The 11485-nt window shown below is 52.0% G+C and overlaps 1 protein-coding gene across 1 annotated transcript; it reads right to left on the reverse strand.

Annotated features, from left to right (window-relative positions):
• Positions 1 to 5251: 5251 nt before the first annotated feature.
• PCDH8 (protocadherin 8) lies at positions 5252 to 11483 on the reverse strand (the record flags this gene model as incomplete). Its single annotated transcript, XM_044448239.1, has 3 exons — positions 5252 to 5625; positions 9924 to 10131; positions 10461 to 11483. Coding segments are annotated over 3 exons (1605 nt in total), but the record flags the coding sequence as incomplete, so codon positions are not given.
• Between the last annotated feature and the right edge of the window lie 2 nt (positions 11484 to 11485).

Consider the following 11485-nt stretch of genomic DNA (forward strand, 5'->3'; position numbering starts at 1 on the left):
TCCTGAGAACGCAGGCCGTGCGTGGACGCTCTAAGGCTCAGCTTCTTAGGCGGAGCACTCATAAACCTAGAAAGGGGTTGAGACCTCCTTACAACAGGGCTGCTTGGTTTTACCTGTGGGGCTGGTGTTCCAACTCCCATCACACCCAGTCTTCATTCCAGGCAGTGGAGGCCAAGATAAGGTCACCTTGTGGGATGGCCAGAGAACCATGAGGAGGGAGCCATGAAGACAAACCCAGATTTGATCCCTGTGTGGAATGGATTTGCACGATCATAGCCATCTACTGCTCCTTCAACATTCAACAAATCAGATAATTCCTTGACTTCACTTCCATGAATGCAGCACAGAGGAGTAACTAGGGAGCAAACAAAACCAGTGTTACCAACTGACTTGCTCACAGCTCCTATTTTAGGCACTAAAGATGCAAGATGCTCGTTTGATGTCCCTTTTCCAGCTCCCCTCCCCTGCCTGTGACAGCCACAAATTCCGAAAGCTAGTTACGATTGCTATCAAGATCATTAAGTGAGCATCAAGCCGTACAAAAAGGAAGAGTATGCACTCGGCATCGTGAAATTTTATGATAGACGCAAACAAATGGGATCGCAGCAATTGCTTGCGATGGTGTAAATATAAGGGAGATTTATTGTACTTTTCCAAGAGGGTTCCTGGAAAAAAATAGAATAGCAATAGCAGAAGCTGTCACCATGCTCCAGATCTCAGTCCGAGCATCCATCTTCCTTGGCTCTGTTATTCCTAGGCAAAGATATGGCTTGAAACTTATTTTTATAGTTTCTCAGAATGTATTACCATCACAAGGTTCTGGAAAGAAGGTCAAGCATTCATTACTGAAAGAAGGGCTTAAGGATGGTTTGCGTCATAGTGATAGCAGTGAAATTAATTTGTTTTGCAAAGCTTTGAGACAATAACATAAAGAATAGTTGGGGGTTATAAAGGGAATCGCTTATTCAGCATTGTAAAGGAATTCATCTGCAAAGGGTACGAAGAAATGGCATTTTTGCTATTTTGAGTGCGGCTGGATTCCTCAAGGTGGCTTATTTGCGGCTTCCAATCTGTCCTGCAACTGAAAACATTTGCCAGCTGTAACATTTGCCCTGACTGCCGCCAGTCCAGCTGAACGCTGTTCTCTCGCATCCCTGCACACCAAAACAGCCCTTCCAGTGGCCAAGCACGGATCTGGAGTGAGCTTCTTCCTGCATCCAAAAAGGCTAATTAAAGGTTCCTGTAGCCAGAGCGGACTGTTGTCATCTGCTCCAGTTCCAGTTCTGCTCCCAGGGCAATAAGTCTTCGCAGCACCTTCCAATGCCGCACGGTTCTCTTCCTCTTGCTGACAGACGGCAAACGCGAGCAGGCAAAGCCAGCTCCATTTTCCGTCTGGCACAGCTTTCTGGCCTTTGCTGCAGAGAAGGCAGGCACCTACTGCACTTGGGCATTCTTCCAGGCAGGGAGGGCAGCACGAGGCGGGAGGTTGGGGTTTTGAAAGCCCCGGCAGGATCTGAGTCCCGGGGAGGCCGGCCGGCCGGCACCTCAGCTTCCCCTTCTGACCAGCTTCAGCAAGGGTGCATCAGCCAGCTCTTTTCTGGCTTGCTCTTCTCGGAGCTATTCCAGATGGAATGGGTGGAGAGCTGGGAAAGAGGATGGGAAGCAAAGCCATTCTGCCCTACAAGCCCCCTTCCCTAAGGGCAAAGCTGGTGCCACCAAAGCTTTGGTCCCCAGGAAACTTAGCCAGGGAAGACCTGTCCCTCCCAGGAAGCTGGGTTAAACTGAGTAGGATTTAAAACTGCCTGGATTCAAACCCTGGAGGAGACAGGCAAAGGGGGAAAGATTTTCTGCCCCAGCATTGACTGCTAGCATGGTTGAAACCATCACCTAGAGAGCTGAGTCTTTTTATCTAAGTAGGCATGGACACAATAAACACACATGTGTTTCTTACTGGATGCATGGAATGGGAATGTTTTCACTTGGCCCTTGTACAGTTCATGTATTTCCCTGAACCCTTTGGCTGTTCAGATAGATCCTTCAGATGCACAGAGGGTGGAGGTAATCATTCCTTATACATACGTACAGAATCTTGCATCATCTTTTGTAGACTCCAGGAATCTCAGCTTCTGCTTTCAAAGCAAATTTCTAGTCCACATGGTTGTGGAGACAGGTGTGAAAACAGGCAGGCCCTGTAAGTGGAGGGTGTCGGATTTCAGAGAACTGTTTGGGTGAGGATGGGTTCTGTCTTCCTGCACTGCCTTTTCCACACCTGTGTCTTGCAACGCTGCCACTGCGAAGAAGAATAAAACATACCCTAATTCTACACAAACTGTAATTTAACATGCAATCATTATTTATGTGTGCAGTACAATCGGTGTGTGCGGCAATTAGGAGAGTAATCGCAAAATGGAGGGAACAGGGGAGGGGTGGGGGGCATAACAGAGGGGAAACATTTGGTTCAGGTATAGGAAGAATTAGGATTACTTTGCTGAGTATCCTGCCATGTCAGTGCATTAATGCAAATTTCATTTTGCTTGCGGAAAGGACTGCTCTCACAACCTCTGGCGTAAACAATAGGATTTTCCAGGAATCCCAGTGCACAAAGCTAACCCTACTGGCAATGTGATTGAGGTTACTTATGGGACATAATGCACAATAGTACAATGGCCCGGTAAGATCCCCCAATGTTTTTAAGCAAGTTTTTATCTGTGTATAGAGGGTTAAACTCTCATCATTTCTCTGAAACACCCGTTGTCTGTACACTTCTGCCTGAGGAATGGCAAGTGCTCTGCCTGTTCCTGTGCTTTGCTCAGAGTTTCTTCACCCTTTGACAATCTGCATGAAGCTTGTGGATAGAATTCTGTCTTTCTGTGCCCTGCTGTCACTTAGCCTTGTGACAGGGACAGGAAACTGGAACATTTTCCTCGGTTTCTTCCTTGCGCTTCTTCTGCTGGATTTGAGAGCTGTTTCTGTCATTCCCCAGAGAAGTCGGCTGAAGGACCCTCATGTGTTCCCCCAAAGCGTTGTAAGCGAGTCCTTCGCGAAGAAGGCAGCCAAGCCGAATGGCTGCAGCCCTAAGAGCACGCAGAGGGGAAGAAGCAACGCTCCTTGGTCGCTTGGAAGCGTGGGCAGAGATGCACCATTTGCCTGGGGCTCGAATCACCTCTTTGCCGCGAGGGTCACTGGACGGCCCCGAACAGTTGCTAGTTCTCAGTCCAACTTAAATCCAAGAAAGCTGGGCTCCTTGGAAGAAGGGTGTGCCCAGAGAGTATGAAATTTTGTTTGCAATGGTGGCGAGGTATTTATTCACGGGAGTGAATTTGGTTTGCGTGTCTGCCGTTCTTGCATGTCTATGTGTATATTCCCCCCCGAGCTATGGCAAAGGTGCATGTATGAAGTCATGGTTCGTGTGCAGCAACCTCTTATCACAACACTACTGAAAACGACCTTGAACCATTAATGCTTAGCAGTCGTGCTTAGAAGAAAGAATTGCCACGAAGTTCTGAGCTGGGGTGGGAACGGGGGACTGCTTCCTTGTCACCCACAAAGGACGGAGAGCCAGGGCTGCATCCAACTGGAATGCGGAGAAGATTTCCGTGACTGACCCACAGTTCCTTTCCATAGTAGGGAAGATTGTGCCCGGTGAGCGGTTTGCTGCTGCTGCTGCTGCTGGCTAAATCCAGGATGGCCACTGTCCCTTCTAAGGCTCCTTATTTTCAAACTGGACTTGGACTGCAAACCTTAGGAAGAGAGGAAACTTTCAAGCAGAGGACAGTCCTCTGTCGAGTAGACCACTCGGCCTCCCTGAATGGTGTTGGGATGTCCATTCAGAGAGAGAAACTTACTCTTAAATCAGATTAAGACTGTGGTTCCCATAGATGAAAGAACTTCGTTCTTTGCATCTGCTCAGTCTGTGAGGTGCACAAAGCCTTTTTCATCTCCCTGCAGCTTCCCATATACCTTTCCTACTCCAAATGATCCTAGATCTCTGCTCCACCATCTTATGTACACAAGTGCGCATCTGGAACCCGGACTGCCTGATGTTTCTTGTAGAGGCAAACCTGCCCTGAACCATCTCCAAAAGGACCTTTTTCAGAATCAGGTGGCAGGAGAATAAAACATGGCAAGCTTTAGATTTTAATGCCGATCCCACTCTTCTCCAGTTTCTTGCCAATAATGCCTGTTGCTTTACCTGCACAAGCCCATAATGATGATAACCAAATGCAACATCAGTAGCCCTCGGACATGTAACAAGTCTTTTATTAGTGATTATATAAGTGTGACACAGAATATTAAACCACATTTAGTTGGAAATGGACCATGGACTCAATTTACACTGAAATGAACACAATTTACACTCGGCAAGGCAAGTCTTTCCAATACAAGCAGTTGTTTAACTAACTTATTAAATTGTGAAAGTTACTTCATGTGATTCCTAAAGCATTCAGTGTTCTTCCCCTCTGAGCACATTTTTGCAGAAACTTCCTTTGGAAAGAATTTCTGGACACCCTTCCCCAAGGTTTTATTATATAAAAATAGAATGGAATTTTCTTATATACAAACATTACATTACACAATATACAGGTTTAAAAAACCACTATGAAAAGGCAGGCCATGAGTGAAGCAAAACAGCGACATAGAAAAAGAAATTAAATACTGCACATTTCATAAAAATTACATGACCTACAAAGAGTTTTCGTTTGCAAATATCAAACAGTACCAATGTAATTGGAAACCTTTCCCAACTTTATTTACATACCATATAGCTCTATATATCTATACAGACACGTACGTCTATGTATGGATGCGTGTGTGTGTATGCGTTTATGTAAGCGTGTGTGTATCAGTCTGAGCGCGCAATTCATACACTCATTCATATGTTTAAGGCACATTTTGTTCATTTGTATATATCTATGTATCACTGGACCTGGCCAATAACTTAAGAACGCTTGGGGATGGCCTAGCAGTGGGAATTCGGTAGGGGCATGCTTGGGTAGGAGGCAGGACGCAGGGCTCCGCCTGTTCAGCGAGGTGCCAAGATGCAAGGACTCCTCCCATACAGCTCAATGGGATAGCCACAGAGCGAGAAAGACACTTTGCGCATGCTCAGGGATGCTGCCCTCTTTAGCCGTGACTGCCACCGCCGAGAGAGAGAGAGAGAGATCACGCACGGGGAATGCCTCCTTCCGGAAGCAAGCAGTCCTGGGGTCCGGCTTCTTCAGGGGCTCCCCACGGATGCCCCAGGAAGCAGTCAGACTTTCTGAGTGCTCTCGGGTGGAGGGCCCAGGTAGCACGGGGCGGGCGCCTGGTACACGGGGACTGAGATCTCCTGCAGGTCGGGCAGCCTCCCTGGGTGCGGGGGGGACAGCAGTGCCAGGGTCCGGTCGTGGTCTCTGTGCAGGACCTTCTCATAGACGCTCTGCAGCCCCACCGTCTTTGGCAGCTGCGCCTGGTAATAGTTGTCTCGGCGCAGGGAGTCCCTGGGCAGCGAAGTGCTTTTGCAGAAGGTTGACAGCCGCGGCTTGGGCCGGGGCGAGGGGTGGGGGTTGGACCGGCCGCAGGATGGGCTCCAGCAGCGGTCCGAGTGGCCCAGGATCTTGCATTCGGAGGTGCAGGCCCAGAGCCCTGGAAAACACAAGCAGCCCGTCAGTGTGGAGGCGCGACGAAGAGGAAGGTAAGGCAGCATGTGAAGGAGCGCCCTGGGAATGGAACTCCGGCGCGCTTCCGGCACTGCAAGGCGGAGCACCCCGCTCCCGGGCTCCGGAGCAGAGGGCTGGAAGCGGAGGGGAAGGAGGCAGCGATAAACACGCCGCGGCACTCTGCGCCGGGAGCTGCGCTCTCTGCTGTGGAGGGAGGCCGTTGAAGCCATGGGTAAGAGTTGCCACGTCTGCACCCAGGCCTCCTCCCACGTTTGGGCCCCGGACCATTTCCCCAAGGCCCCAGTTCTCTTCTGCAGAGCCCGGAGCGTCTATGGTGCCAAGGGGGGGGGGTCTTTCTTCAGCTGAATTGCCATGCAGGGGGCGATATTTAAAGGACTGCAGCCGAGGTGGGAAGGGTTAATTTCCCTGTTCCCACATGCTAGAAAATGGATGCCTTTCAAAGCTTGTCTTATATGGCAATTAACTCTGAGATAATCTGAATCAGGGTGCAGGTTAACTGAAGGTTTTATTTGGAGAAGAGATTCCCCAGCTGCTGTGGCCTCCAATGAAATCCGAGTCAAGGGCAGGCCAGCAAGTCCAGTCTGGCCCATACTGAGGCCAAACGTAGTCCATGAAGGGTTTGCCCTCCACATGGCCCCTCTCCACACTTCTTGTAGCCATCAATGCCCAGCCTTTTCCATCGCACTTCTACAAGTCCCTTAAGGAAAGCCACAGAGCCTCGTGCATGAATTTAAAAAAAAATGGGGTGCCAAAAGTGTCACTGGATGGGGCTTTGGCTTGGCCCAGGTGGTGAAAATCCAGCCCCAATGAGGACCCAATGAGGTTGCCCTTCCCGATTCCAGTGAATTAGTTCTAAATTTGCATGAGCACACAGACTTGTTTCCTGTAGCTCTACTCCCAAAAGCTCTGGCATTCCTGACAACACCCTTGGTTGTATTTCGCTCTGGAGGGATGGACTGAATGGGCTCTAAGCCACCTTCACAATTGCTGACTTCTCCCCTCTTTTTCTTAGCTTTTAAAAGACAATATAAGCACACACTACCTAAAAACGGGGGCGCTTTGTCCCTGGTAAAAGTATGTAGGGATATGCCTAGTTAATGGATCGATTATTTGTTGACTAGTCAGCTGAGTTTTATTAGGTCTCACCTGATTAGGTGAGACCATGCTGGATAGTTCGCTGACTGGGGGCTTGAATTATAATTTTTCTTTACGCTGTAAAAAATGGCAGCTATGCCAAAAAATTTGAATGGGCAGCTTCATTCTATACATGAAGACTAACCAGAATAAAAGTAAGATTTCCACTGATTCAGCAGTTCCGTGCATGTGTAACCTTTCCATTGAAAGCAGAGAGAGAATGATGCTTACATTTGACTGGCTTGTACCCCATTTTTACTGGGAAGTAAGACCAGTGATTTCAGTGGGACTACTTCTAAGAGGCCTCAGTGACAGGGTCCAAGTCTAATCCAGTTCTCAATGCCACAGGGACTGTGTTGCTTTAAACCAAATCATTCCAGTTTAATTGGCTTGGGAAGTAACTTTAGAACTTTCCTGAAGCTCCTTTTTGGGGAATCCTTACTACACCTTGCAGCCCAGGTTCTCCGAAAGTTGTCTGTTGAGTGGACTGCGAACAGGAAGGAACAGCTCTCCTTGACATATCTCTCACAAAACCTCAGTTCTGGATTGTGGCATATGTGTTAGTGATTAAGGGCTTATACCCAAAGCCGAAAGGTTGTCCAACAGGACAAATTCCATTAATGGCCCACCGCTTGGTTGCCGCTGAAAGCCCAAGGACTCCATACCGGCTCTCTCTGCTGCTAGACCAGCAGTTCCAGCTATTATCAGTATAATCTTGATCTCCAGCTGAAGTAAAACCATCACAACTATAAGGCAAAGGTAAAGGTTTCCCCTTGAGATTAAGTCCAGTCATGCCTGACTCTCGGGGGTGGTGCTCATCTCCGTCTCCTGGCCGAGGGAGCCAGCGATTGTCTGCAGACAGCCTCTGTGGTCATGTGGCCGGCATGACTAAACACCAAGGTGCACGGAACGCTGTTACCTGCCCACCGAAGTGGCACCTGTTTATCTACTTGCATCTGCATGCTTTCGAGCTGCAAGGTTGGCAGGAGCTGGGATGGAGCAACGGGAACTCACTCCGTTGTGCAGATTCGAACCGGCAACCTTTCGATCCACCAGCCCAGCGGTTTAAACCACTGTGCCACCTGCAGTCCCTATCACAACTATAGCAGTACTTTATTTCTGGACTCTGAGGTGGGTTTTGGGTTCTATTGTTCCTTAGCTTTGGAGGGGAACACTGTACAATAAACAAACACCCTTCCATAAAAAGATAAGAAGGGCAGGTGACCTAGATGCCTGGACAAAAACCTGATGTTTGCTTCAGGGAAATCTGTCTCGAAAAGCAAGCTGTTCTACCCTGCTGGCCTCCAGATGTGTATTGCAAAGCAACAAAACAGTGGTTGTGTTTAAATCCTGTATCTCGGGGATGCTGGTTTGTCTTCATGGTTGTCTGGAGGAATCCTTCCGGGGGCACTGTGGGGACTCACACTGCATGCCGCTACAAAACCTCCAAGTGCTTCCTTCTGCATTCGCTTTGTTGCCTGCCGTGATATTTAGAAGCCTACTAGAATAACAGAAGATCCGATGATGTGAGCAGCACTCATGCAATAGAAGCACGGCATTTAAGAAGTGTCTGAGCTTAACTTTGGACTGTGCATAGCAGTAGTTCCCCAGGCAGACAGGTCCAAAGGAAAATGCCCAATGCACAAACACAGTACGGTTATTTTAAAAATATCCCATCAGGTGCTTCCTGGTATCTGGCCACAAGAAATCTGCTTCTAGTTTCTACTCAGCCCACTGGATGGACTTTGGGCCATCCACAGACCCTCAGCCCAGCCTACCTCACAGGGTTGTTGTTGTGAGGATACGGTTGAGAGCAGAATTATGTAAGCCCCCTTGGGTTCCTCACAAGGAAAAAAGGTGGGGTATGAAGTTAACCAAGGAACCAACTCCAGCACGGGTGATGCTAGTTGGGGCTGATGGCACTGGTCTCTTGAGCAACGGGGCACAAACTCAGTCTGCTGGGTCAGGGCTTGGGGTTCCAGTGGAGGATGGACTGCCCAGTGTGCTGTCCGCACTGCCACCCGCCGTCTCCACACCAGTGCACGACGCAGCTTCCCTTGCGCTGAAGGTCCTCCTGCTTCCTCCTCCCACCCTCCCCGGGACTGCGCATTCCTCCGGGGCTGCATGGCAGGGCATCAGAGGACAGGCACCACAGCTGGCTGTCGCCTCCGCCGGCCACGCGGTGGCAAGGCCTGGCTAGCGGGCTCATCGGCCCGGCCCGGCCAGAGCCGCGTCTCAGCAGCTGGGCCCCTCAGTGCTTTCTCCGACTCATTCCCAGAGACCGGGGGGGGGGGGGGCAACCAAAGGGTGCAGAGGACACCAGCTTGGGGAAGGCTGTGTTACAATAAGCAGCAGCATTTTTGTTTTGTCCAAGGACAAAAGGGGAATGAAGTCCACCGGAAATGGTGGACAGCGAGGCGGAAGAGGCCGAGAGGCAAGGCAGAAATACGTGGACTTGAGCAGTGACCCACCTTTTGCCTCTTCGCCCTTTGGATCACAGCTGCATTTCAAACTTCACCGGGAAAGCAGGGGCCAGGGCACGCTTTCGCTTTAACGGAGGTGAGGCGGTGGAGAAGCAGCCAGGGCATCTGATAGCGTGTCATCCTCCAGGGAGGGACAGCATGATGTGGCATGCTGAGATGGGCTGGACTGCAATTCCCATCCCTCTGGCCAGCTGGGGCAGACAGAGGTTGTGCTCCACCACGACTGGAAGGCACTCACTTGGGGAAGGCTGGGCCAGGGGAACCTCATGGGTGACATCCCATCATCCCCGTCTCTCAGCCAAGGGCCACCTCGGACGGTGCTGTGATGCAATATGGGGCAGCCCCCCGGGCTCCTTTGGGAAAGCGCAGGACAAAGGTTCTCGTGGCGGAGAAGTGCCTCGCGCTTTTCGCCACACAGGGCCGGGTGCTCTTCCTAGTCTGAGATGGCGAGTAACCGCTGGGATCCAGAGAGTGCTCGCAAAGGGCTGTAGTGGCAGCACCACCGGCTCCACGTTCCCTGGATTCCTCAGAATCAAGGAGGGCTTGCAAAACGAGCTGAGCCACAACCGAATGTCTGGGACCTCCACGCCTGTCAGCCACAGCTGGCAAAGCCCTTGGCGGGGGGGGGGGGGCGGAGGAGGCCTACCGTTTTGCATGTGAGTGATGAGGTCCTTCTTGAGGGCGTCTCCGCTGATGTCGGAGTCGCTGTCGTTGAAGTCGCTGTCCCCTTTGCCGCTGTCCTTGCCGCTGAACTTCTCGGCTTCCCTGCCCAATATGGTGTTGAAGGAGTGGCCCTTCCAGATGGCAACAGGTGGAACCGGCTCCTTGCTGTAACTGGGGGTGGAGGCGTAAGACTGGGAGGGGATTGGAGGACAGAGGCACAAGGGGGTGCAGGGGAGAGGGGAGCAGAAGCGGCACGGTTACAAGGCGAACGGAGTGGATCGGAAATGCTTGCATTTAAAGCCCAGCCGCCCCTTACACTGACAGATCTCAGCAATTTACAATCCTGGGCTTTGCTCTAATTGGCCTGTCAGCTCCACTTTGAACGACTTCAAACGCAAGCCTTCCTGCATGTCAACATCGCAAAGCATTCCAGCCTGACCCATTGGGAAGGTCACTTTCCCAGCCCTCAGGAGGCTCGCATGGGGCCGGGGAGCAAGAGCCAAAGCCCTGGGAACGGTACCTCTGCACTGGCGCCTCGCAGCCGGCTCTGGCTGTCGTACAGGCTGGCGCTCTCCCTGCTGCTCTCGGAGACGGGGATGTCCTCGCTGGCTGGGGAAGGCTCCGGGCTGGTGAAGGAAGACTTGCTGGCGAACGAGTGCCCCTCAAAGCTGTTGCCGGCGGCTCGGAGGCTGCAGGGCTTGTCTTCCTGCAGCCCCTTCTCCAGGTGCGAGGCGTTCAGCGGCTCCTCCAGGGCGCCCTTCTTCTTCTTGCGCCGGTTGCAAGTGGTGGCGATGGTGATGATGGCCACCAGCAGCAAGGTGCAGCTCCCGGCCAGGATGATGATGACAATCAAGGGGATGTCCCACTGCAGCGCTTTCCCTTCCCACGCGTTGCGCTTGGCCACCAAGTTCTGGCCACTGGAGGGGGGCAGCTGTGCGGTCACCTGGAAGCTGACCGTGGCCGTGGTAGAGAGGGGCGGCTGCCCGTTGTCAGCCACGACGAGGAGCAGCGGGTAGACGTAGCCCAGCTGTTCTTCGGAGAAGCTCCGGGTCAGCACGACCTCCCCGGTCCTCTTGTCCATGGCGAAGAGCTCCAGGGCGCCCGGCTGCTGCCTCTGGGGATCTTCCAGCAAGGAGAAGCTGAGCTCCGAGTTGACGCCCTCGTCAGCATCCCGGGCCCTGATGTGCGCCACGACAGAGTCCCGTGCAGCCTTGCTGGAGACCCCGATCTCAAGGGAGCCGTTGGTGAGTGCTGGGTGTGTGATGACGGGCGCGTTGTCGTTCTGGTCCAGCACACGCACGTTCACCACTGCGGTGCTGGAGAGTGGAGGGGACCCGCCGTCGGTGGCCTGGATGGTGAGCTCGAGCTGCTTGAGGATCTCGAAGTTGAACGTGCGGAGCGTGTAGATGGCCCCCGTGGCCGGATCCACAGAGACATAGGTGGAGATGGGGCCGCCCATGACTTCACTGTCCAGCAGGCGGTAGGTGACCCTGCCGTTGGGGCCCAGGTCCGGGTCGGAGGCGAGCACGGTGGCCAGGGAGGCGC

The sequence above is a fragment of the Varanus komodoensis genome, unplaced genomic scaffold (genome assembly GCF_004798865.1).
Source record: "Varanus komodoensis strain SLA01 unplaced genomic scaffold, ASM479886v1 scaffold54, whole genome shotgun sequence".
NCBI lineage: Eukaryota > Metazoa > Chordata > Lepidosauria > Squamata > Varanidae > Varanus > Varanus komodoensis.